Source organism: Osmia bicornis, chromosome 5, assembly GCF_907164935.1.
Source record: "Osmia bicornis bicornis chromosome 5, iOsmBic2.1, whole genome shotgun sequence".
NCBI lineage: Eukaryota > Metazoa > Arthropoda > Insecta > Hymenoptera > Megachilidae > Osmia > Osmia bicornis.
This window is the reverse complement of record NC_060220.1, coordinates 9,397,488-9,425,325: the sequence shown is the minus strand read 5'-3', so window position 1 is coordinate 9,425,325 and position 27,838 is coordinate 9,397,488. Positions and strand designations below refer to the sequence as shown.

Here is a 27,838-nt window from a genome sequence, read left to right as displayed (position 1 = left end):
TTTTGGAGAGTAAGGTAGCTATGGTGAAGGGTAGAGATGGTTAGCCTGGTGGGGGTTGCTGTTTGGGTGGGCGTTGCTGGGTCGATACAGGGTGGCTTCGCCGTAGCTCGCGAGGAAAGCTCAACGGAACTGAATGAACGTTTGCCACCCCTGCAGTCTGCTACTAACTGCATATCAGATATTGCCTAATTTTCTCTTTCTGCTAAACGTTTCTTACTACCGATCAACACTTTTGCTCGGATGTTATCGCGAATATCCGATAAATCATTTAATTTTTACTTATCAGGAGTAGGCTTCCGAGTTTGCGAAGGTCAGTGCCTGCACGGATAGATGAAGTTTATCCGGGGCCGCTAGGGTATCGGCAAAACCGGCGAAACCGGCGAAACCGGCGCTCGAGAAAGAGATATACCCTTTGTAAATATAAATACTCGAATTATCAGCGAGTAGCGAAGCCGCGTCGAAGCGTGACCGTACATTCAGTCGTTCTTCAGCCTTTCTGCAAGCAATAGACGAACGAACAGAGTCTTTCCGAACTGAAATATATTCTTTTTCCACCAATTCACGTACAAAAGCAACGTTTAAAAATCATGTAACCACTGTGCAACGTTCTAATGATTTATTTACGCAAGAAACGCTAGTTGGAATTCGTCGAAACGTTTGCAAAACATCGAAGCGTGAACAAGTGAGTACATATTCAGTATTAGCGAGGTTCCGTATGCGCGCAATTGGTAGCCATGCAAATTGCTTGCCAGTCGTGTCCCTGAATACGAGTCAAACAAAGTCATTTTAACGTTCATCGATGATAACGAAACCGTCGTATCCCAAATACGAATTCCCGGACGTGTGTTTCTTTGTTGGTAATTTGTTCGATAACGAACCCAATTGCCAGTCAAGAATTGCGTTATCCGGTCCATCGGTGGTTCGTCGGCGGTTCGCCGTTAAAGGTTAACGAACATTTTGCGGTCAGCTAGTTTAGCGTCTGTTAGAGCCCTCGTCATCACCGCGAGCAACTTATCGAACGTTAACTTCGATCGTTGACAAGCTTTTTCTCGCGCAAGGAAGTGATAAGTATTCTATTGGATCCACTGGAAGGTGGCTGACTTTAACGCGCGTTTATTCGGCGCCGAGCACTTTTCGAAGCTACTCTCTGCTGTAAAAAGCGGCAGTTGAATCCAACGGTTTGCGCCTGCTTAGCTAAAATTCACTTTAATTCCTGGCATTTGCAGAATCCCTAGCTCCTACCCACGAGAGGTAAAATTAATCGCGCCTGCGGGAGAACGAACCGAGACGCTTTTAAATACAAACTTAAATGAAATTTTGCTAATTCTCATTTAAACAGATTAATGCAAACAATAACTGTTATTTGGTAAAGTGTTTAAATGTGCTCGAAGCGTTCGTATCCGTATAAATAAATAAAACACGCATGAATCAGTCGATTTTATGGAAAAATATCTAGAGTGATAGATGATAGGGGAAAACGAACGACGAGACAGCATGCAATTACCGACTATCGTTGGAGCAAGCTATATACATATATGGTAAATAACAGGCATAACCATCGAGAACGCTTACGACTCACACGATTTCATCGAGGGGAAGTAAGAACGAAAAGGAATAGAAGGACATTTTGGTTCTATTGAAACCTCGTTGGTGATTTTCGCGTTGAAACGCACCGTCGCGCCGCGTCGAATAAGCTCTGTTCTTTAATTCATGGAACCACCGTGGAGCCGATTCTGTCTGTTCCTTTTGAGTCTATCGATCGGAATCGAACCCCTTTCTTACGATTGAAAAAATTCGAGACACCTTTTTGCAACGCACGCTTTACTTTCCTCTTTATTCCGTCAAATGTTATCGCTAGATAAACGAGGCAAATGAAAGAGAATTTGTAGGTATTAAGAAAAACATGAATATTTTTATTTCAATCGTGCGACGATTAATTTCCATAGCGCGTCGCACTTCGACACGAACAAATATACTCTCATTAGAATGGCAAGTTCGAACAGCGAAAATCCATTGAGTAGAAAAGGCCAAGTTGGCTTTTCAGGCACCATACAAGACGAACAAATCATCCGTTCGATGTCACTTTGTATATTGCACGCAGGCTGTTTTTAGAGCGACGATGATGCTCTTAAATTGAAAACAAAAAGCAAACTATAAATCGTACCGTACCACGTATGGTCGTTTTCACTGTGGCAGTTGACGCGTTAGTCGGGTAAACACGAAGGGTGAGAGCAGTGAAAAGCTTCGATCGCTGATCGATCAAAGGTTAAAAAGTCGCATGGAAGCGTTATAACGCGTGACTATAAATATTAATGACCGCGCGAGTGACGAGTAAAAAAATGAAAAGCTCGTGTCCGGCCGATGCGAATGTTTCGAAATCGTTTCACGGCATTGCCAGCTTTCGAAATATTGGCAAAATAAATCGTACCTGAATGAGAAAGTAAAAAAATATTCAGTCAAGTTTAAGGGGAAAGAAACGGCAACGGGAAAAAACGTTCGACGGTGAAAAGTTTAGTCGCGTGCGAGACAATTTTTTATCGCGACAAGGAATATTTCTCGCGTCCATTGCCTCCGTCGATTCGAGATACATATTTTTTCTCGTTACCAGAATTGGTAATTTCAGATACGCAACGCGACGCGCGGTGCCGTTCTTTTCAACAAAAATATGGATATGTACATATGTCTGTTCGTGCTTGCAGGAAGAAAAATGGGGCAGCCGGGTTAGAAGATAAACGGTTATATTTATTATTCGGATAAACGTGACTTTGCTCGAATAAGTAAACACGGGGAAAAAGATGGAGAAGCAACGGAAGCGGTACGGGACCGTTTCTGAAATCTGGCGCCACTATAACGCGTCCTACTACTCAGCGCGGCTATTTTTTATCGTGCCGATGAACGGGCTAAATTCAGATATCGCGAACCGACTCGACAGAATTGCAAACAAAAAGTTTACTCGCGGCAAGGAATCAAAAGGATCTGTAATGGTTCGAAAGAAGAGGCGTTAAAGCGAATAGAGTGGTAAAAAACGAGAAGTGTTTGAAGGAAAGGATGATAGCGAGCGGAAGAGGAAAGGATAAGGGAGAAAAGTAGAGAGGTGGATAGAGGGAGAGATATGGTGATCAGGTATGGGGAATAGAGGAGCGAAAGCAGAGAACAGGCTGGTATCTAGGGTAGGAAGAGAGGAAGCTCGGTGTAAGCGTGGTGGAAGAGGAAAAGGGGCAAGGACAGGGGTTAGGAGAGAGAGAGAGAAATGAGGGATGAGGGTTGAGGGAAGCGAGTGGTAGAGAGCGAGAAGGAGGGAGAAAAGAGGGAATCGGAAGGAAAGAAAGAGGGAACGATCGAGAATTCTCCGGTCAGAGCGGCGGCTGGCGCTTGCGCGAATCAGTAGCAACGCACTGGCACGTAACACCATCGGCGAGCCAGTCTGACGCCAGGCGCCGCGACGCTATGACGTCACTGGTTCGCGTTTTCCTAGCGATCGTTTCTCAACAGCGGTAAGGAAATTCATGAATGAAAACTGCTACTTCGAAGCGTTCGTCGAATCTTTCTACCATTCGTCAGCTTAATCGATCGAATTGCCAGGTGAATCCTCGTGCTAAAAGGCAAAACACGATCGACCGAATCGATCCGATGCGATCTCGATCGATCTTTCGATCTGCTTGCACGAGAACAGATTCACGGAATGGAACCGACCCAGTGGTGCGACGATCAAAATCTCTGCAACGACTCCGGCGAACTCTTTCTTCTCTTTCTTCTACTTCTTCTTACTCGATTCCAGTTTCAAGGAAATTCAGGTGATCGGAGAGTAAATTTAGCATATTTTGCAGAATCACTCCGAAATGGACGAAACGTTGAAACATCGAGATTAGTATCTCTCGATTCTTGATTCTCGATTTTATAGGCATCGCGCCGTTTCGTATACCGATATAAGTACAGATGTACAGATGTGTCATCTGCGTTATCCTACTTAGCAGCCACGCATCTACTCGAAATTCTTCACCGCTCCCTTCCGCTGCAGTGTCCGATGGTGCGCGGTGCAACTCGCTTTTCGACACTCGAAACACAACTGGTGCAACGTTAAGCCACTTTTCATAACGTTTCGCAAAACGTACAAGAGTCATCAGGGGATTATTTGTTGCGTCGCGAAAGCAATAGTTACACGTGATGACTGTGCTTCGTTCATCGAATCACCGTTCGTTGCTTTTGTCTTTAACCGCCACGTCGTGCCACGCCGTGCCGTGCCGTGCCGCGTCGTGTTCATCACAAAAGCACAATCTTAAATATCTTTTACGAAACGCGTCAATGTGTTTTCAGACAATTAGTCCCTTTTCTTCGTTCCGTCAACCAAGAGATTCTTCGTCGAGCACCCTCGTCGAGCACTCGCTTTGATCGTCCGCTAGGCTAGCTTCTTTTAGATTTTGTTGGAAAATACTAGCACAAAGCCGAGATGAAGTTGTTGAAAGCGATAATAGTTCTCTTCAAAAGAATCGTCTGAATTCTGCTCGTCATTCGATTAAATCGCCAGTCAATATTTAGGTATGCATAAATTTGAATTAGCATCGTTGACGTATCGAAGAACGCTCAACTAGCTTCGATTACTTCTGGGAATATCATCCAATAGAGTGGAATGGTCAGTAATCCAATAACGCTCGGATCGCGGTACCGGACAATGTGTAATTGTTTACCTAGAATCTATTCGTTCCTTGCCACTCGAATTGTTGGACATTCAAGCTATGGCATACATCATATTTTCCCTATCATCGAACACTCTGACCCCTCGTTTAACGGAACCAAACGAGCAAGCAAATTCTTTCCGTTCGTATAAATCTACCAAATTTTCGTCCAACAAACGCCCCTTCCTTTATTTTACGATCTTCAGCGGAGACGATCTCGAATTTAACCGATTGTATCCGACAAATGGAATTTTTTGAAAGATTCGTCCAGGAACGAAAGTACCGCGCTATCGAGGGAACAATATTTTTTCCTGAAATTTTATTACCAACTATGGGAACTGGCCGAGCGTTCGACAAACTTTTACGAACGACCTGGCTATACTACGGCATTAAACTATTGCTCGATAATGGAATTTCCCGTGCTGGCTCGAAAGCCCTCTCGCAAACTTTGGAAATAATTACGAGCAACGTTTGTTTTTCCTCCAACTGCGCCGCGCTGCACAGTCATCCCCGTTTAATTTCCCGTGAAACGTTCGTCTCGATCGAATCGGTTCGTATCGGTTACTCGCCGTACATTGGACTGTCGTCGATCTTGATCGTATGGCGATCGGTGTGTCAGGAAAAAGAAGAGAATTCCAGGAGTTCATCGTAGCGAGCGGAGGTCAAGGGTACCGTCGGGCCTTGGGGTGGAGGTAAATAATTCCAACCCCAACTACGTACTGGTGGAACTCGATAAAGGTGTAGACAATGTTTCGTTCGCACCTTCAAATCCATTTCCTTCATTCGAATCCGCCCAGCGAGATAATTAATCGTTGCGTTACTAATCTTCGAAACATTCGTATCGTATAACGATGCAAAATACTTTTCTTTCACGATCCGTTTTGACATAAATTTAAAAGCGATTCAAACAGCAAATAATTTAACGCGGATCGAAGGTTAGTTGGACGATGTAAATCGTTGGCAAGTTGTAGTTTACCTCGTGACACCCTCTGCGAGACTTCGAGGAACGGTTCGTGAATAATGCAACGAGTAACGAAGCAATTATTCGCAGAGAGAAATTAATGTAATAACAGTCGGAAGGGAATAGGAATCGTTACGTGGGATCGTTAGGATTTTCGAAGTACTCGTTGATAACTCCCCGATAACGATTCGATGACTCTCCAATTAAAATGAAATTTTTGGATGCGAACGTTCTCATACACCTACACGTATATACGTATAATAGGAAAGGTGGAAGGAACAAGGGACAGAGAAGTTATTCTTGGAAAAGGTTCATCGAATTACGAGTTAAGGTATATTTTTTAAATTGCCTCTCGAAGACTTTTCCCGGGCTACTTTAATCGTCGATCGCTCTCAACTTCGAAACGATTGCCTTCCGTTTTAATCCCTTCGTTCGCGAACTTAACGACGAACGTTTTCTTATTTTTCTCTTCGTATCCCGATCAAAGTATATAGACTCGTTCAGCCATCGGACTTTTGGGATTTACTATCTATTTACGCGGAACAGAGGTAGGCAATCCATTGGTGGGTTTAATGAAATTCTTCGCGGTGCTTCTCCTCGACCCAGTTCAGATATCCTTCCCATATATACCTAGCAATCCTTTTGCTTCGTCTTTTACACGTTACGCATTCACCAGCAGCCGCCAATGTAACGCGATTGAATCGCTGTTGCCAGTTTCTACACTGTTTAAGGATAGATATGTCGCTGTCAGTGTCGCGCTTTTAATATCGTTGTTCCATGAAGGACGTTGAAAGGTTTCATAGAGAAACGTGGAAACGCCGGTGTAAAGGCTTTGAAAGTAGACGCAGAGGGTCTCGTTGGAACGAGAAAATGTAATCAGCTACGGCAATCGTGGAAATTCGTTTAACAAGTCGAATGACATTTACAGTGCTCGTAATGCTGTCTGTGAAAAGGAGACACCGTAGATATTTCTCTAGGTACAATACCTCGTCCCGACTATCCATAGTATCTTTCATCGATTTTCCGAATTACGGTTCAAACTCGAACCCTTTTATCTGCGCATTTAATAACGGCCACGCTCGCTGAAACGTTCTCGTTGGGAAACTGGGAAACCATTCAACTGGTCCGCCGTAGCGCGAAACAAAGGACGCGTCTCTTTCGTTGTCCTTTGTTTTTCTCTTTTCGAAAGAATCGCGGAGCGTGAATCAGAAATCTGTTGAAAAGATTAAATTCAATGGCGTATGTTCGTCGTGGAAAATGTGAAAAAACTTGAAGGTTTTTACTGTGAATCGCTTCGAAGTGGCAAATCGAATCGAATCGAATCGAATCGAGTCGAGTCAAGAACGGGGTTCGAAAGCAAATTTTCCAGACAGCTAGCGGAATCGAAGTGATGCGCACGATCTCCAGGCGAATTGGTGCGAAGCAGACGAATTCGAGGTACCAAGGAGGCTTCCAAAACGAGACAGAGTTTTATTCACTGTCCACGTACCGTGAACAAATTCGATACATTATCGGTAGAATCACTTTCAACGGCTCGATCGTAGGACAACGAGAAGAAGTTTTAAAGTAAGAACCGACTCGAAAGAAATCCGGGCTAACCTTGGAGGAAAATCGGTTTTGCCGGTTCTCGTACGAGGAGGTTCTCGATTGAAACAAGCTAATGGTGGTTGTTGGATCTGCAGGAACGCGAAAAATGCGAAGCGGACGGTGAGATTGCTCGAGAAACAAAGATAAGGCGCGATCGAACGCGAAATAGAATCGACGAAATCGAATCATCACGAAGGAAAAGGTAAATTCGCGAGAAATATGGGCAAGAAGAACAGCAAGTTGAAGCAAGACACCATCGATCGGCTCACCACTGACACGTATTGTGAGTATCCTTGTTATCTCATCGTTTATCAGACTCGGTAGCGATAAGGAAAATTAAAATTTTCCGCTACGAAAGTCGCGAAACAACTGATTTGCCGCGAAAATGACGCGATAAACCGCTTTTCGCTCGTTAATTCAAGGAACGAGTCGCAATCGCCGAGCTGGCGTTCACCGTGGCTGCCCAACTATCGAGCTATATCCCTCGTTATCCCGATTTCCATAAATATTCGACCAGTGTACTGTGTCACCGTTCTCCGCCTCATCGAATATCAGCTTTTACTCGAATTCCACCTATTCCGAGTTTTCCATTTTTATTACAGACCACTCTTGCGCGTTCGGCATTATCGCGTTTCGAATTATTCTTCAGGGTGCTTTTCCCACTTTTTCACAAGTTTCGCGACACATCGATCGAGGAAGCGACGTTTCAAGATTTTCGGTCAGTGACCTACCAGCCATCCTGACGCGCGATATATCGAGGAATACCCTAGCAATTCATCGAGTAAAACGAACGCGTGTACTTTAGTTGATCGGTAAAATTTGGCAGTTTCGGGGGAAGATTCTTCCGACTGACCTGGCCGTAATACCGCAACGAGAATTACGAATAATTTCCGGTCTAGATATTTTCGAGCAGTCCGTCTCGAGATTCGCCAGCCAATAACCATTCGTACGTAGGTGGAAAATTTTCTTTTACGTTGAACCGTAATCACTCTGCCGACGTTTTCCTCTCTCATCATTTCTCCTTCCAGATCCTTTCGGTCCTTTTCGACTCTTTTTCGAAGAGCTAGCAGAGAAAGCAAAGCTATGAAATACACGCGATCTGGAAAAAGGAATTCGGCCGTTCGAATCAAACGCGAAATTCTTTCTCTGTTGTATCAGGAACATCTTTACAAAATACATATTATTCACGGTACAATTCCACGCGTTTCGACGATTGTTGCGTAAATACGAAGGTCATTGAAAAGGAATATTAACGAACCCCTCGTCGAAAGGACAAAGGTCCGATAGCCCGAACAAACGATTAGAATTACCGTGTTAATTGACCCCATGATTAAAGGACATTTACGTAATTGAACGTCGTAAAGAAGAAATCCTTGGTCGAAAATTTCTGGAGTTCGATCGAGTAGAAAAACAACGAACAGCCGAGAGAAATTGTGCGCTTAAAGGTTGAATCAAATCTATGAAAGCAGGGGAAAAGATTTCGCTGGTAAAGCGAGAAGTAAAAGAATCGAATGGGAAAGGCGCAACTAGTTCGAAGAAAAGTCGATTCTGGTTGCGTGATTAATACAGTGTTATCATCGACGCTTTATTAGTTTATCCAAAGTCGATCTTCGCACGAAGTTACTTTACCTCGGTTTCTTTCCTTGCGTTTATACGACGTAACCTGATTTACGACCGCGTTTCCGCCCCAAAATTATTATCGAAATTGTTAGCTACAACGCTATTACCGCCACGATACACCCCTCTGTTTATCAATTTTCTGAAAAAGTAGATATTAATCCGTACTTTCACTACTGTAGTTGTAAGAATTTTTCCATTTATAATATTATTTGATGCCAGATCTCGTGCCTTCTATAAATATTTCAAGGGATTTACTTGTCCAATTCTCAACGATAAAACAACATTGAATTATTAGCCGAACTGTCAGAATGTACATAAAATAAGGTATCCCTGTCTTGTTTTTTTTACGTTCCGGCTGGCTATAAATGTAACGTTCCCTTACTGTTCCTCGCGGTCAGCGTCTCGTTTTCCTCGAGTTCGCTTATTATTCATTCGATTCGCTTTGCCGAAGAAGCGAAGAGTTCTTTTCATCGACGAAACGTCGCGTACGAGAAGTTGAAGCGATCGATTCCGATGCCTCTTTCCACGCTTCGACCGACAGCCGCACACCTATGTACATAGATACGTGTACGAACGCTCTGCCATTCTGCGTGCATACCGTCTCGATTGCAACTCCCTCGTGACAATATTTTCTCTTGTTCTTTTAGTTTTCCACTCGCGTCTCGGTTATTCGTGTCGCGGTTTCCCTCAGAAACGAGTTCATCCAGAAGAGCATTTTCTCACTCGCTACCCGTTGTCAACCGTACAATACCGTACAACATTTCTACGTTGGCTTTTTCAAACGAAAACTCTAAAACTTTCAAACAAGACGAGATCGGGGTAAATGCTGGAGGCTTCTTTTAAGCGCTGCTCGAGTCGGTACGTGTACAAGCACGACCCAGGTTTTTCTTTTTTTTCTACCCCGAAGCTTTCCTTTTGAAAAGACGAGGGAACGTTCGACGAACCGACTTGTTTCGGTTCGTCGTGTCTTCCCCGGCTGCTCGATAGAGCAAACTCGTTAACGTCAACGAATTACTTTGTCTAAACACTAACACAGAAAGTATAAACGAGCAGAGAAAGAACTTTCGATTTTATCGCCGCGACTCTTCGTCAGTGAAACGAGTCAACCATTCACGCGACCGAGCGTTCGCAATTCAAATTTACACGCGAATCCTGATATAATCGATCAGATTACTACTCTGCTAGGTATACAAAGACTGTTTACTCGGAAAATTCGACAGCCACAAGTTATGGAGGTACACAGATCTTGTTGGTCGTAACGGTTCGTTTTCTACGAACTCGTCAACTCTCGAGCGTTTTCATGCTTTCCGAGAGTTTCGCGTTGCCGGGAATCTCATTCAGTCTCGCGCTTTAAAAACATTTCCGCCCTATTTCCTATGGTTGGAGCACGCGAAATTGCGAAATCTCGAAATGTCAAAATTCAAAAGGTTGATTCGTATCAGTCTCTCTTGCCATCAGGAAACGAGTGAAATCTAGTCAGAATCTCATTCCGTCGTTTCCTCGCTGTTCTATTAAACGCAAACGACCGACACGAGGAAATCATTCGTTGACCCAATCGAATGGAACTCTTGGATCAACGTTAGATTCTCGTTAAATGATTCCAGGGTAAATAGCTTTCGGTAACTACGAAGATGCTCCTAGACTTAGACGTTTCATGGCTGCCTCGTCACGCAACACTCGAATCGTTCCTTGGAACGATTTTAACTTTTCTCTCCCAAGTTCGTTTGGAAATGCTCTCTCACGATTCGTACCGTTTGTCGATCTAAATTTCTGCAAGTCACGAGACGGTAATGATAAGAATGATACTGCTCGTTGAGAGAATTCCGAATCTTCTTAATATAAAAGAAGACAGTAGCGAGTGGAAAGGTGAGAAGCTGCCTGTTTATTCGGGATATGGGAAAGGTTTGCTTAGCGTGCCGGAAATTCAACGATTCCCCCAGACTTGCTCTTTTCAATTCACGTATGATACATCGATTCGAAGGAAGAAGGCAATTACTCTGGAGAAAATGAAATATCCGTCTCCGCGAAATAACAAGGAGCGAACGAGTTGAAAATGAAGGAACGAAACGAGCTTCCCGAAGTATGGCTGGGATGCGCGCATCGAAGAGTCGACCTGTTCGATTAATTGCCACCCGATCCACTTAATGGTCCTTAATTGCCGTCGAGCAATTATTTCGCGTTTTCGACGATCACGAGCTCTTTCTCGTTCTCGATTCGATCGACTTTCAGCAACTTCATTTCCTAGACACCGAAATATCGGAGCACCCGATCGCGACCCTTCCAAGAGGAAAATCTGCAACAGTTACGATAGATTTTCAGGGATATAAGCAGCGCTTGGGGAGCTGTAAAAATTCGTCTTCTCGAGGAGGGCTTTTCTCGCAAGACGATTCTCTAGCGAGAGCTTACTTCGAGCGTGAACGAGAGGCTTACAGCGTTAGCTTGCACCAGCGCAGCTAGAATCCATCGCAATGAATTGGTTTCCAACGTAAGGAAGCGAAGGTGGTGCACTTTAAGAAGGGCACAATAAGAGTGGCGCGAAATCTCTAGTTTCGTGATTTATACTTTACGGGAAACGTGGGTAGCATACAGGGGCTACCGCGGAAAGCACCCTTCGTCTATTTCAACTCGCCCCGACAAAGCTTAATGTCACGTGTGTGCGGCCGTATATGTTCAAACAGTTCCTAGATCCTTGCTTCTCCACCGTTCCACATTCTAACGCAATTACGGGTATGGAAATTAATGCCGGGCTATGCTAATTCTTGTTAACCGGAAGTTTACCCAGAGGAACTAGTTGACGCTCTCCACGCTCACCCCTGGCCCTTCGGCAATCCAATTACGTTCCTTTGATCCTTTTATTTCTTTCTTGCTATCTTGCTATCCTTTTATTCTTTATTTCTTCGATAAACTAAGTAGGAAACATTTAAACCGATCGAACAGAAAATCGTAGGATCTCGGTGCTCCGAAGCGTGGAAAATCGAAATTCCATCGAACAAGCTTGAAAGAGACGGAGTGAAAAATTAAAACATTTCGAGCGTAGTTAAAGGATAACGAGCATTTAGGGTAACGACGCGTGATCAACTCTTACCGCTTAACGAGTTACCTAAGGAGCGTAATAGTCGTGAATCTACGATGAAAATTACGCGACAGATGCAACGAATTCTTTGTTGGAGTATCCAACATTTCGAATCTTCGGACATTCGATATCCATGGTTTTTCTGCGAACCGCATAAATTAAAGCTGCTTATGCCGTGGCAATGAAACGTTTCAGGTTATACAGTACGGATATTAACGATTCATTAGGGGATGACACTGCGTCATTACGAAGCGGCTTGCCAGATGGTGCACATTCGACGTGTCAATTTACGATCGCCTTCAGCCAACCTATTATCTCGTTCTAAACGGCATCCCTCTTTCGTTAATAATATAAAGAGAATTTCAGAAGGAACTTGTTCGGTAGAGCTGTACCGGCGATGAAATTTTCATTCGGTTTTCACGTGAAAAGAAAATAAACGTCGCGCAGAAGATTGCTGGGTCGATGTTGAAAAAACGCTGGGTAAATTTTTCACCAGCGATAACGTGGACTCTGCTCGATTAACGCGATCCGCGTTTATTAACGTCGCGGTGCGCCGTTCCAATTGCATTTTCCAATTTCCGTCAACATGTTCGAGCATGCGCGCCTAACTTTTGCCGGCTGTAACCATATTTTCCCGAGGGTACAGCTGTCTCGAATTCCTCGGTGTTGGGCTCGAAACAACGCCGCTAAATTATCCGGACTCGTTAAAATGCAGTTCGCGGAACGCGATACCACGGCCCATTAAATCTTCCCCGATGAAATCCACTCGTTTATCAGGCTACTCACCGGTTTATGACGTTTAGTTACCCTCTTTCACTTTCTTCCGCCCTTATCTTCGTCAATTTAAAGCGGTGTTTAGTCCGCTTAATCCTTTTAATGGAGACTGAAACGTGAAAATCGTGGTTTACCTGCTTCTCTATTCTCCACCTCGCTCGGATCAATTGGCGAAAAGGAAGATTAGACAAGTTAAACGGCAAATTGCCGAGGAGAAAAAAATTTCTAAACGGTGTCGTAATCTTCTTCGGTTAGTCGAACGGTTAGAGGAAAAGTTTCAGCCGCTGATGCTTTTCGGGGCAAGATCTCGGAAAGTTTTCCCATTTCAACGCCGCCACACTGCCGAGCTTTGCAATCGTCTCTAGCGCAGACAATAAAGTTTTCGGAAGTTATTTTAATTAACGAGCGACCAAACGGTCCGTGGCCTGGTCTGTCGCGTGGTCCGCAAGTGCTCTGCAAACGATGCAGAACGTTTCGAATCGTGACCATCGGCTTTGACGGAAACTCCACCAAAATCTTTCCGCTTCGCTGAATTTCTACGTCCTCGATGCACTCGCGTGTTTACTTTTTATACTTGACCAAGCGGAAAATTTCTTTATTTCACGAGTCTCGAACTCGACCCATTTGCCAACTTCGTTATCCTGACGAATTCAACAAATTCTTTCGTTACTTCTTATTTCTTGAAAATCATTATTGGAGAACGCTCGAGAGCATAGGGACGGGATAAGGCGTTATGGCGACACCGGTATCGACGACCATCCGAAACGATCCTCCGGAGTTTAGTCGGCCAGTTTCAGAGGAGCCTGAACCGCTTTCGAGCAAACCTGAAAGCCAGGGGTTTCTTCTTCAAACGTCGGAACGAGCTTCGCCGAGCCGGGGATTAGAGAAGAGAGACGACTCTCGCGGCACCGCCTTTGGCTTGCGAAACGAGAGATTTTCAGCTTTATTACCGAGAACGAAAGACGGGGAACTGCATCCAACGAGAACAGTAAGAACACGTATGAAAGAGCAAGAAATAAAAATAACGAGACGAATGAAAGGAAGCTCGTTTTAAAGAGATAACACATTGCTTTTGTTAATCATCGCTACACATTCTTCGGCCAAACTATCGTTCCTTTCGTTCGAAATAACAAATCGTTCGGAACGATATCGAAACTGATATGTGGCCGATGCGAAATAAAAGTGAAGAAAGAATCGAGAGGAGAAGTTTTCGGCAAGAGTGAGCGAACCGCGGATCGTAAAGCATAAGTTTGAAAAGTAGTCCGAGGCAAGTGGAGTAAACGGTGCGAAAGAGATTGGGAAAAAGTAGTTAGAGGGAACGAAGGGGCAATGGCGAAGCGAAAAAGAGCGCGTTCGACGTACGATAAGGTTCTGGTTGGACGGGGTTAAGCGAAAAAAGTAATCAGACTGTAAGAGCAGTGGAGGAAATAGAAAAGAAGAGGAAATAAAGAAAGGAAAGTTATTGAAGGAAAATGTGAAGAAGGGGGAAGAGCACCGAAAGATGCGTGGGCGTGAGAAAGGGGAGGAAAATGGATGAAGAGCAATTAAGCCTTGTTGGCCTGAAAGCAATTACGAGGTCGAACAGGGGTTTAGCAGAAGACACGCATATTGGTCAGATCGGGGGACAGGCATCAGAATCCTGCGGTTGACGCGAAAACTTTCTTCAAGTTCCCCGTCGAAATTGCTCGTTATAGTGCTCGTAATTGTAAAATGATTAATCGCGGATTCGTTAATTAGCCGAGCGAATTGATTCCGCGCCATGCTACCACGTTCGCGAGGTATCGTCTATCACGAAATGTTTCGTCAAACGCTCTTTTCCTCAGGTAAATATTTGTCCTCGTGGATCCGGTAAACAACTCGGTCGCGTAGTTTCACGTATTCCTTCTTCCAAAGAACTTCCTCCCACACGTTTCTGCATCCAGCCTAGATATACACGTTGTACGCGTGAAAATTCCTCGATTCCCCGTGTAATCTGAAGCATCCGTTGATCGATTAAATCGTCGATCAGTGCAAATCGACCAGCGCAACGGCGCGGTAAAATTCTTCGACTTAATGGAAATTGCTTTAGTAAGTACATGGAGCGGATAAGACGGACGACGTAAATAGGAAAAAGGTGGTATAAAAAATGCGACAGATTACGAGAATAATATGGGAACGACGAATTAAAGTGACAAATCGAGCGAAAAATGTGACGATTCAACAGCGAGCTTGAAAATAAGTTTTCGAGAGTAGAGATACTTTCGTGTCGTGTGCGATCATTTCTCGTTCGTTTTCGCATAAATAAATAAATGAATAGGGAACCGAACAGTACGAGTTGAAAGAAACGAACGCATTGCGAAAAAAGTGGTTGAAAGTGGTTGAAAGTGGTTGAAACTGGCAGCTGTTTTGTACACGTGGAGATATAAATTATTCGTTCGATTCCGTAGTTGGTGGCGTCGCGACGTATAGCGTGGCGGACAATAAAGTACTGGCCACGTGGCTGAAATGATTGTTACCCTACAATATCGTACCGCCCATATTCTCTCGCTGTCGCGACGCTTTTCCAAGGGATGTCACCGCGTCGCTTCGTCCTTTCCGCAGGGATAATCTTTTCTTCCTTTAACGTCGTCGACGTCGGCGTTGCTCGCGTCGCGACGCGTCGTCCTGTCCTGCAGGTCCGCAAAACGACGGCTTATCGTTTCCTCTTTTCGCCGGGTAACTGCTTGCTCGATTATTCCGCTGGAAAGTTTTAACAAATCAACTAGCAGCTGAAAAAGTTTCAGGACGATTTAATTTTCCTCTTGTTAACTTTCCTCGTACGTCGTACGGTTTATCGCGCGTTGGATCTCGCCACGATTTCTGCCAGGCATTATTCATTTTCTTTTTATATCGTTGTATACGTTACAGACCTTTAAATAGCGTTATTAAAAATTCAACCGACCTTTACCTGCGGCTTTTAATACTGTTACGTGTTGGCTTTGAGATTTTAAGGACTGTTGAGCGTTTTATCAACCATTCGGTTGCCGGTGTTTGATATCGTGAAACGTTTATTCCACGCCGCTTCGAAAGCTTGTTTCTTACTAAATACGTACTCCTCGAATGCGGATGAAAGCGTTGATAGAAAGTAATTAGGTGTCGGTAAAGATCGAGCTGCAGTCCGTTATTTAGCCGTACGTGTCGGTTGCTCTTGCAGCAGATCGATAGCTTTCGAAACACGTAACGAGGAACGAACTTCTCATCCCCTATGACGAACGATCGTTTTCTTCAAACTCTTCGAAACGTTCGATCCCTGGAGACCGAGTGCTCGAAACAGCATCGTTCTCCTGCTTCGGATGCGCCTTTGCAACTTTATCGTATTTGCCAGCAAAACCGCTTACCAATGCACCGTTTCTCCGGAAAGCATCTAAGGAAACAAGGAAACCGAGCAACTTGCAGGAATACGCGTTCGGTACTAGTTGTATTTCATCCTGTCAAAAATGAACCTTTATCCCGAATAAAAAGGAAATTTTAGTTTGTCAGGTTATTTGTACGATGCTTAGGAATGGAACAAAGGGGCTTTCGCGAGAACTCTGTCGAAAACGAAACGACCTTGTTCAGGTAAAATTGCGTGTTGGCTGGAAAACTGGACGCAAATTTATCGGAGGGATGTTAAAAGTGATGCGCGGCCAAACCCACGTGCCAGCAACATTATGCATGCTCGATTTGTCAAAAGACAGCTTAAAAAATTACCAAGGAATCAACGATTTTCATACGAGATACTCTGCGAAGCGATTCTTTCTATCCAGTTACTTGCTCGTTTAACAACAACCAGCTTTCGTTTTCAAAGCTGAACAAAAGTCGCCGTACCTCCTTTTTACCTACATAGGTTTAGAATATTTTTTCAAAGCTGCGCTAAAAGCTCGTGAAATTCCATTATCGTCCAATGTTGGACCACTTTTTCACCCGATACGCGGTTTATAAAAATCGAAAAAAAGGGGGGAAATGTACTAACGAGTGTCTTTTAACGAGTTGTCTGCAATAAAAGCACGCATTCGCGTTAAAAGAAATTTTAATTGCTCATCGTCGAACATTTTCCCTGCTAACGATCGACGTATCGATCATTTGACCTCGATACGCTTTTCCACCTTGGAATAAATTCAATTCATCAGCGAAACGGTGGCCTGCATTGCGGCGATTTTTCCTATCGAGAATTCTCTTTTCGCCGATTTGTGGACGCTGTTCAATCGTCGATAGTTAACCGTACTCTCTCCGCTTCCTATTAAAACACGATCCAACCTTCGAAACGATTAATTAATCGAGGTCGTGTTCGATTTGTTACTTTGAAGTTTTAAAGGGACGTTTGAAAATTGAATAGAAACATCGCGAGGATAGCGTTCTTTTTACAAATTTTCCCATTACCAGACCATTTTGTTGGTTTCCACGTTTAATAAACGGTCATATCCTTCCTGCGTTTCGCGTTTCTATCGAGTCAATATCGCTCTGCTCAGAAATCCAATGTTCAATTTCCGCGACGCTCAGCAGAGAATTCGAGAAGCTGATAGATAGTAAAACCTTTCGGAAACGCGAAAAACGGATTTGCGGAATCTTCTCCGAACATTATCCTTTCGCGGTTCCTTTTTCTTCTATTATTTTGCTTCTATTATAAACATTGTCATTGATTTTTGTTTCAGTTACCGAGAAGGAAATTCGACAATGGTGAGTAGCGAGAGAATAATCGGTTTCGTTAAGATTCTTTCGGCGATAAAGATAAAATAGAGAGAAATGTTGCTTGGAAAATAACTTGATTCGACGATTCGCACGAACGAAACTAAATCATTCTCCTTGGGCAAGTTTCTGATCGTGTTCGAGAGCCACGTTCGCCCGATCAAAATGTTCGACTACGTATTTCAGACACGTCGAAACGTTATTTATTCGAGTCATATAGAGTCGTTGCATTTTTTGGTAAAGAATATGAAAAAGAAAAATGAAAAATAGGTTCGATAACTTTGGCGACTATTTGTTTAGGCACAAAGGATTCCTGAAAGACTGCCCCGATGGCTTGCTGACGGAACAGGTATGACCTCGTTTCAACTGGCACCTTAATTAAACGAAAATCGATACGCACGAAGGAAGTTTGAAGATAAGCGAGCCTGTTGCGTGATTTCAGGGTTTCATAAAAATCTACAAGCAGTTCTTTCCTCAAGGCGATCCATCGAAATTCGCCTCCCTGGTCTTCAGGGTGTTCGACGAGAACAGCGTAAGTCTTTGTAACGCACTTTTTGCAACTTTTTCTTCGCTCGCCGCATCGTTTCGACCGCGAATCTTTGACACGAAGCCACAGGTGAAGGAAAGAATTTTCGTTAACCTTCCTACCATTTATCCGGCTGTCTTAATTCTCTTAACTCGCGGACTGACGATGAAAGGCTTCACGGTGTTCGAACAAGTTTCCCTGAAACGTAACGTTAGATACCGACGTGCCAGACGGCTGGGATAGGCAACGGGTGTACACCGGTGTAGAGAAAGAAGCTGCAGGAAGTGTTGTTTTTGCAGGACGGCACGATAGAATTCGAAGAGTTCATAAGGGCGCTGTCGGTGACGTCGCGCGGCAACTTGGACGAGAAACTTCACTGTGAGTAATAAAGCAAACTTGTCACGCTCTGAAAAATGTTGGCGAAAACGAGAGAAACGAACCTCTTCCGAGAAGCTAAAATATTAACCCGTTAAATGTCACTTGCGCTACTACGATTTTCGTTTAGTCCAATAATTATACATAGAACGAATTGAAAAAGGGGAATTTTTGTAAAATTACTCGGAATACCTGATTTGAATATCGAAGCGTTAGATATTACGTAATCTACTCTTATCGCGTGTCAAACAAGACACAGACGTTTCTAGTGCGACTACTTTACGCGGTAACAAACAAGAAATTACAAGAGATAAATGCTCTTAAAGACACGAATGGTACTCTGTGACGTCAAAGGAATAATAAACGAGACGACGTTCTCGAACCGATGAGACTTGAATATTTTACATGGTTATTTTTAAAAACGTCTAAATGCCTGTTACACTCGATGTACAATAATCGCTCGTTTTCCGCAAACAATATTATTCTGCGCGTTTCACGGAAACTACGCTGGAGAGGTATCGATTTTTCGTTTACTTCCAGGGGCATTTCGATTGTACGACGTGGATAACGATGGTTTCATCACCAGAGAGGAGATGTACAATATCGTTGATGCGATATACGAGATGGTGGTGAGTACACGGCTTTTAACTTTTAACTTTTAACGTTTCCAGCAAACTTTATACTCCTCTTTATTTTTCTTTTCCACGTGAACCTGCTGTTACTTTTCTCCGTAGCTTTCCCGCAAGGTTTCTCCCTCTTCGTTTAAACTCTGCAATAACCAGGATTCACTTCGAACGAGAATAGCGAAGCAGCGACGAAACGATGCATCCGGTTAGCGTAAACGAGAAAATCGAGTCAAGCAAACGAGGAAAGTAAGCGCGCATCGATCGGCAATTCTAACAATAAGATAGAAAAGAAGGACCATTCGGTAAATTCGAAGTTGTGGTTTCATGAAAAACGCGGTCAAAGTAGGAACGATAAATATTCCGCGTTGTTCGTACGGCAAAGAAAGCGTTGCAGCTTCGTCGTTACTGGGTCACCCCGTCGGGGATCGTTTCGTTTCGAATGTCAACGAAAAGAAAATTATTTTCGGAGAACGTCCAAACTTGTAGACGCGACGATCGTTCGAAGTTAATTTATCTGGTTCGTTGCAATTATTTCGCTAAGTAACATCATTTCAGCTGACGCTCTCCTTAAACGTTCTGTCGCTCGTTATTCGAGATAATTACGAAGTTTGTTTCTACCGTGAGTAACGGTAGACCCGATCAAAGTTAATTGAATCGAGTAATTACGTTACGATCGATTGTTTGATAGTTCGTTCGTGTACGCACGTACGCTCGTCGATCGTTACTGTCCATCACCGATTACAGACTTATTTGTTGCTCGTCGATGAATAACGATGCTCTGCATTTCTTCTTCCATTTCGAAAGCTTACCGTGAGTTGTCCAGAAATTTCAATGAGGGGAGGGGGTGAAAAAGAGACAGTACTGGCGCAGGAAACGCAGTCAGATTCGTAGTTACAATCGATCTCGCGGAGCTCGCGGAAAATCTTGGCCGATCGATGCCCGAATTTCCTCGTGAAACGCCGACGCGACGCAGAGAACTCTGCGTTATCGATAACGTTGGAAATACCAGCGGCGCCACGAATTACCACCCCCTTATTATATTTATTTCATTTGATCTTCGATAGTCCGTCTTTTAAAATCTAATCTAAATCTAAACTGGATTTACCTATCTACTTACATGTTTCTTGAAACACCTTGTATACCTAGAAAAGAAATCTGTGTTGTTGCCGATGCCGCGATACAAGATTACGGCTTGTTAAAAGTCGGCCAATGTGCTCGAACGTAGATTCGTAATTGTACCTACTGTAATATTAGGTTGTTCTAAAATCTCGTGCCGTTGTAAAATGTTATTCGCACAATCTGGTTGATAAGAGTAACAGTTTGACAAAATGCATGTAAGAAAATTGTAGAGAAACAGAATGGTCGTACTCGTTCGTAACAGTACAAAGTTTTTCTACCACGAGCTAATAAATAGCTGTTTCGTTTCAGATAAAATAATTATTATACTAGAGTACCTATGTAATTCGACGTTCGAATCTGTTTCAGCTAAACACGCGAAATAACCGTAGACGATAGCGCGTTTATGCTTTATCTGAAAAAGTCTGAACGTTCTGCACGCGAAAGTTACGAAGGAAAGTCAATGCCCTTAATCGTTATCCGATGATGAAAAGGTTCGCGTTCCTGGAAGGAAAAATAAGTTTGCGCCGTGCTGCCTACCTTTATTATCATTATCAGCGTTATCGAGTTTGCAACCGGTCGATCATTACTGTCTCTTTACTTTGATCGCATCTTTAAATTACATGCAACGTTCACGGGGTAAGAGGTGTGCTTCAAAAAACGCCTTTATAACAACCGAGAGCGTTTCGAACGACGAACCGCGCGAGCTTTGGTCATTAAACGCTATCAGTGAAAGTTTATAATCTTCGTAAATGAATGATTACCTAGGAATACTCTGCTAACGCAAATTGGGCAAATTGCACTGAACGTCGACCGGCGTTAATTTTAACGCGAATCGTGAAATTTTTACGATTTAAAGCATCCGTTTAACTGATACGGAGAACTACCCAAGTGTTACACTCGCTTATTAATGAAACTTTGCTAGCTTGTAGAGCTCGTCGAGCTGAACACGCCTATACCCCGTTTTGCCGGCAGACGGCTAATTGTTTCAAAGATATTAATAATTAAAGTTATTCAAAATAGAATATAGAATTTTAGTTATTCAAAAGGAGACAAATTATCATTAAAAAAAAAAAAAAAAAATATGGGAACCTAGGATTTGAACCGAGGACCTTTAGATTGCGAGTCATGTGTTTAACCACGGAGCGGATCCATGACTCGCAATTCGAAGGTCCTCGGTTCAAATCCTTGGTTCCCAACAATTTTTTTTTTTTATGATAATTTTTATGTAATATTTATTCAAAGAGAGACAAATTATCATTAAACAAAAAAAAATGTTGGGAACCAAGGATTTGAACCGTGGATCTCTAGATTGCGAGTTGTATGTGTAAGTTTGTCATACTTTAGAATGTAAGGAGTAACTAACTGTAATTGTTGATATCTTTTAAACAATTAGCCGTCTGCCCCCAAAAGGGAGTATAGGCGTATTCAGCTCGACGAACTCTACAAGCTGGCAAAGTTTCATTAATAAGTGAGTGTAACACTTGGGTAGTTCCCCTTGTGAGAGTAATTTTTCATCGAGCGATCACCGTTCAGGAAAAAAGAAAGACTGCCAGTTGAAAATTTTTTCGAGAAGAAGGAAAATTGATTTCGCGTCGTGTTGAGATTAAAATGGCAAAAGTAGGTCGTGAACTAGTGAACTTTGACGCGAGATATTAGATGAAAACGAAGAAAAGATAATCGGCGCGGCTTTCGCGTTTTCTCAGCGAATTGCTGTAACCGTGTACTCCAAAGGTGTCGCGTTAAAAGCCATACACCTCTGCAGGCCTAAACAAAGAGAGACTTTAATTCGAGGGATCTGCGCGAGTAACCCGCGATAAAACGCGTCCGCGACAAAGCGTACAAATGCCAGGGACGCGTACAATAACGTAAACGGTGCAGCTCGCGTTTCTTTGCTATGCCGATGCAAACGCGAGATGCAAGATACGCCAACTCGCGCGGAGGATTAAACGAGATAATTCGTTCAACCTTCCTTTGATTCAAGATTTTCACTTTGAAGAGGGCGAATTAACCAGATTTCGGTTATATCGAAGCATCTCCGTAAACTCGGTCGAACGCTCGAGAGGTCGAGCAGCTTCGACTAGAGAGGCGATGGCCGATAACGCGACAAAAACGCAAAGCCGTCGATCGATTTAAACCGCTCTCGAAATTCCCCTTTCCTTTCCACCTTTTAGCTTTCGGCCTACAACTTATCGACACGAAAAACTCGGATTAACCGCCGCGCTGACTTCACCTTTTCTTCGTCTTTCACCTACCCCTTCAAGTAATTAACGCGCACGATATTTCAGGGACAGCAGCCGCACGCGGAAGACGAGAACACACCGCAGAAAAGGGTGGACAAGATATTTGATCAGATGGACAAAAATCACGACGACAAGCTAACTCTGGAGGAGTTTCGGGAGGGTAGCAAAGCCGATCCAAGGATCGTGCAGGCGTTATCGTTGGGCGGCGAGTAACGTGACAGCTCGTTGCAAGTCGGATGACGATTCCTCGATCGCTGCTAATCGAACGGATCAAGAAGGAGGAAAGCGGCGATCGCTCGAACGGATTTAAGAGAAAGGGGAGAGACGTTAAACTGGCTCCCGGTAATCACGCAGCCCGACGTACACGCATACCTAGGTAACATCGACGCGAAACGACCCTCTACGATGAATCTTCTCTCGTTCACGTTCACGTTCTAGTTCTCGTTCTCGTTCTTGTTCTCGTTCTCTTACTGTTTCTCTATTTATCTATTTAGCTATTTATCTACCTGTTTTCTTTTCTTGCACGAACCGTTTGGAAAATCGTGCGACGATAACGTCGCTAGCGTCGATAGAAAGGTAGAAGACTCGAGTAGTTTGACTTGATGGTCGATTTCCTAGTTCACAGTACTCGACCGAACTTTCTTTGTACGAACGACGACAGGAGGCGAACGACGAGATTAGGTAGATTACGTTTTCGTGAGAATCGGCCACTCGCGTGTCCCGTGAATATTCATTGATGGATTTTCTCGTTCGACAATTGACAATTTACAATTGAAGTATCCAAGACGTAGCAAAGTATGGAGTAAAAAAAGAGAGATGTCGAGCAATCGGTCAGAAAGCAGGAAGAATGTAAAAGCAAGCTTGTTTGCCTTACGAACAAGAACCGTTACTTATCTACCCCTTGGAACTTTAACGAACAAATTATCTCGGCTTCTCGTATCGTGTAGAACGAAAAGTTTTCTGTTTGCGTGCATTCGCGGTAACCATCCTGCCAACTTTCCGACCAACGAATAATCGTTTCGACACGACTGTTTCATTTATCCAAACACGTACTACTTACTCGCGTCGTTATTACGAGTTGTCGGTTACACGCTCATTTTTCCATTAACTCGAACCGCTAATTAAATCGCGTGGAAATCGAAATTACAACATCATTTACTCAACGAGTCGCTGCGAAACGTTTGCAAAGGTAAAAGTTTCGTTGAAAGAGAGGGTAATCGAAGGAATACGCAAAGTGGCCGAAGATAAAGAGGCGCCCTAGCAGAATGGTACTTTCCCATCAACTTATTAAAATACGCCTGATTTCCACCATTCATCTCCTGCGCTCCGGATTTTCTTTCTTCATCAATCCTTGCCTTTTCCTCGATCTTCTTCGTATATAACGAAAACAAATTTTCATTCCTATTCGATGGAAACGGAAAAGAACGAAACGCGCAATCCTCTCGAAGAAACGGCTAACCTTGGAAAATATTCTCTGTTCGAGCAATAAATATACGGCGAAGAAACAAGCAACTGGATTGCACATCTCTCGGCGGTATTACGTATTTACGATGCCCGGAGGCTTGGAATCTTGTTAAAAAATCACTGGGTAAAGTTACGCTTCAAACGTGTCCCGCTTATCAGACGAAAGTCCATGAAAAATTCAGTGGAACCTCGTGGCCTGCGGTCCGCTACTTTGGCAATGAAAAGTCGGAAAAGAAAGATCATCTGCAAAATGATTTTGCAGAAATTTGTCCATTCCTCCTTTTAAAGAAACGGGAAATTTTTAACTTTCCAGCAACCTCTCATAATTTTGCATCTTTTCTTTTACTGTTTCTCTTTAGCACGATTTGCGGTTTCTTCCAGCATTCTCACATCTTGCCTCGATCGATAACGCGGCAGTTTCTTTTCACAGCTTTCTTCTCCGTTTCGCGTTTATTACAACTAAAACATAGCGAGAACTTTCCACCCGTTTTTCGAATTACGTCCAGTTTTTACCATCAAACTACTACCTACCGGTGGAAATTTATTCCCGTAATTAAGCGTTCGATTAAGCTTGTTCCGCGTACTTTTCAGGTTAAAGTTGTTCGAAAAGTTTCCGAATTAACAGACGACTTATGTACACCGATCCTTTTCTCGAACAACAAATTTCGACGGTGAACGAAAAATTGCCCGATATTGGCAAACTTTTCGCCGTTTTTCTTTCGTCAGCACGTTCGCATTGAAGTTTCAGGATTCGCGGGTGTACGGTGACGGTAAATATCATTCGACTCGACGCGACGTGCCATTATCGTTCCGTTTTTTTTTCTCGAGTACTCGGAACGACCCTGTCCGACTTACTTACTCTCCATTTACTTTATTTCGCTTCGTTTATCCAAATTGTCGCGCTCTTTTCATTCGAACCTAGTTCCGGCCATTCCATTTTCTCCAGAGAATTATTCCCTTTCCAACGATAAACTTGCTAAAATGAAAAGTATAATCGAAAAATATGCGCGTACCGTTTCGCCGTTCCATTGTCGTCGCGTTAATCGCGGTTTCTCTTTGTAAACGATAACAAAGAAAAGGATTGGAGGTGAAAAATCGCTCCAGTTGTAGCGCGTGCGACCCAAATACGAGAAGAACGGTTGCCGCGTCGCGTCGCGGTGCTACGCGACCCTAATGCCGTTTTCGTGTCGATGCTTTTACGTAAATTCTAGCAGAATCCGATCAACGTCGATTGAAAACCGAACCGGTAAGCGGATGGTAAACAGTTGCAACCGGGAAACGCGAGTTTACTTTACCCCACGCGACCAGGAAAATCAACGATCCTCATTTTTTCTCCGCTTTTCTCGCGAACTTTGCGAAACTCGCGTTCCGCAACCGTAGCACTGGTTATAACAAACCTGGCATCAAAATTAACTGTATGAATTTAGAAAAAATTTGATTTACCAATTATTTATCGCATATGGTTTATCGAACAATTGCATTTTCGAAAATGGAGACGTCTCGCTGAAGTTGAAACGTGCTTAAGATGCAGCGCGTGTTCCAGAACTTGGTGCTGAAAAGTTGACTAGAAAAGACGGCATACATTCTTTTGGCGATCAATTCAAAGCGAACGGGATTACTAGTCGGATTACCGTTCGATAGAGGCTGGTGCAAAGAAACGAAATCACGTCGGGACTGATCCAATTCGACGCGTGACGGCTCGATCGAGAAACTTTTCAAGCCCAGCTGTCGGAAAAATCAGCAGACTTCCATGTATTCGACGAATAAAACGACATCGCATCGGTCGGATACAATCCTCGACGATCCACTTCTTTCGCGTTACCCGTATTTTCCACATTTTCCACGCTATCCTCGAACCGACCTCCTTTTAACTTCTTTCGATCGATTTTGTGTAGACATTCGAAATTGATCGACCGAAGAAGATTTCACGCGTTACTTGTTGCGCTATCGAGTTATTTTTCGTGATGCGACGCCTCCTTCGTCGATCGTACCTTTAAAGTACTTACACAGGACGGTACGCTATTAGATCTTGCAGTCTGTAGAGAAAGACGAACCGTAAATAGTTGTAGATAGATAAGTTAACGTTATTCTTGTTCCTCGAAGATCAGAAATATTTCTTCTGCACCGCGTCCATCGGTTCGACGGTGCAGACAACTTGTCACACACGTTAAACGTTTTTATCGAGCCGATTTACCTGTATGCGCGGTACCGATTCGTCCAGCGCGAACACCTTTCGAAACCGAAAACGACGAGCAAACATTGAACGTACGGCGAGTTGCGATCTCTTCGCGTAACGAAGCTCGAATATTAGCAATAATCGAACAACTATGTTAACCGTATCGATGAGAGGTTCTTAATACGACAGCGTAGCAGGGAGACGAATAAAGGTAGGAAAGATGTTTCGAAAGCTACTCGTTTGGGATTCGGGAGCAGCCGTCGGGAGGGTCGTAGTCGTGCCTTCTATCCAGCTACATAAATCGTAGAACCGATCGGAAGGAGGGTCGATCGTTGACAGGACCGACCATCAAAGATAGAAGCAACCATCGGTTCGAGGTGAAGTCAAAACCACGAATGGCTACGTAAGTGTTGAACAAAATAGATACGGTTCGTGACAATTCGTGGTAAATCGAGGCGAATCACGAACTAACTGTTGTTTTAAGCAATTTTTACATTTTCAAAGGGAATTATAACGGTTTAAAAGAAAAAAAAAAGAAAGAGAAAAAGAAAAAAACAAGACTTTCGCTTAGTGAGATTTCTAGCTGCTTTCCGTGTAAAAATTCTCGTAGCAAAGCTTCGTCGAGCTACGATCTCTTCCTTTTTTTCACTCGTCACTTGTACGAGGCAAGGAAGAAACGTGTGAGAATGGACGTTACAAACATAGAAGAAAACCAGACAGGGGAACAGAAGAGAAAAACTGTACATTTTTAAAGTTCCATCGTTGAAAAGATTTGCATCGACTTTCAATGGTCGTTTTCCGCGTTAACCAAAGAGGACAAACGAAAAAATCAATGGTACAGCCAGCTTCGGGTTAGAACTCGATTATGGTGGACAATTTTATCGCGACAATCAAAACGACTTTGTAAGGTTCTTTTCTCGGTGTGGAAAATTGATCGATGACAGGACGTATCACCTGTCGGTTTCTCTTCTCTGTCTCTACTTGTCGACTCGACGCGATGCGATGATTTCGAAAGAGGAAAACGACAACAATCCTGTTTATGCATTAAATTAAAACGAACTAACTATTCTACACTCTAGCGTAACTAAATATTTTTAAGCGCTGCAAACTTAAGAACGCTATACTTGTATCGCTACTACTCGTATCGCTATACTGTTACCGCTAGTTATATACTACACGCTAATCCATCGTTACTCTACTTAAAACAGCAACGCGAAACAATCTTTTTCCGTCTTTGAACCGCGTAACCGTACTTTGTCTCACCTTCCGCGAAAAGACAATGATGATAAGAAAAAAATGAAAAAAAACAGGACGTACACGGAAGGAATAAGCGGGAGAAAATGATAATACGTAACACGTACACACATCTTAACACCCACACGCAAATAAGGAAACAAACTACACGGACACGAGAAATAGCACGACAGAAGATACGCGAGACACGCACACTCGAGCGTACAAGCAGCAAATGATTGTATGTACACGCAAAGATACGTCAAGGTCATTGTTTTATGAACTTTCTGTGATAATTATTAACAATCACTAAATACGAGGAAAAATCGCTAGTTAGCGAGGTGGCGCGGCGGGGAACGAAAGGACAAGCGATAGCGATCGCTAAGTATAGACGCAAAGTATAAACGCGAAGTATAAGTCAAAGGGACGACACGTCTTTCGTCGAGAAATGTTCTTGTTACTTTGTTGACGATTCGTTGACAATATCGGGTCCGTCGATGATACGGTTCGTTCAGTTCGATCGATCAACGACGGAAACCAGCGAAAAGAAGAAAATTGTATTGCGACCTCGATACGTTGCTCGGTTACCACGAAAATCTAAGCGCATTGTTATTTTGTATGGTCCCATGCGTTTTTTCTAAATGACGACGACATCGTAACACACGATAATGATGATTAACGATTAATAAAAATAATTTGAAGCACAAA

At 43.3% G+C, this 27,838-nt stretch overlaps 1 protein-coding gene across 3 annotated transcripts; it reads left to right on the top strand.

Annotated features, from left to right (window-relative positions):
- Positions 1 to 480: 480 nt before the first annotated feature.
- On the top strand, positions 481 to 27,838 carry LOC114878141 (frequenin-1). 3 transcript variants are annotated; one of them, XM_029191591.2, is made up of 9 exons: positions 481 to 682; positions 7,004 to 7,200; positions 7,317 to 7,504; positions 17,338 to 17,362; positions 17,672 to 17,720; positions 17,814 to 17,903; positions 18,197 to 18,275; positions 18,813 to 18,901; positions 22,303 to 27,838. In XM_029191591.2, the coding sequence occupies exons 3-9, from the start codon at positions 7,441 to 7,443 to the stop codon at positions 22,468 to 22,470; spliced, it is 564 nt and encodes a 187-aa protein (XP_029047424.1). In that variant the 5' UTR covers positions 481 to 682; positions 7,004 to 7,200; positions 7,317 to 7,440; the 3' UTR covers positions 22,471 to 27,838. The 3 variants fall into 3 exon arrangements, with proteins under 3 accessions (XP_029047424.1, XP_029047422.1, XP_029047423.1); XM_029191589.2 differs by lacking the exon at positions 481 to 682 and adding an exon at positions 3,406 to 3,494; XM_029191590.2 differs by lacking the exon at positions 481 to 682 and adding an exon at positions 3,411 to 3,494 and having other exon boundaries at positions 7,008 to 7,200.

What these genes read in the sequence shown, in the direction of transcription:
- LOC114878141 (XM_029191591.2), top strand. Translation starts at nt 7,441, where the DNA reads ATGGGCAAGAAGAACAGCAAGTTGAAGCAAGACACCATCGATCGGCTC. An exon ending in GAGAAGGAAATTCGACAATG is followed by an intron (nt 17,363 to 17,671) that starts GTGAGTAGCGAG and finishes CTATTTGTTTAG; the next exon opens with GCACAAAGGATTCCTGAAAG. An exon ending in GGGTGTTCGACGAGAACAGC is followed by an intron (nt 17,904 to 18,196) that starts GTAAGTCTTTGT and finishes TTGTTTTTGCAG; the next exon opens with GACGGCACGATAGAATTCGA.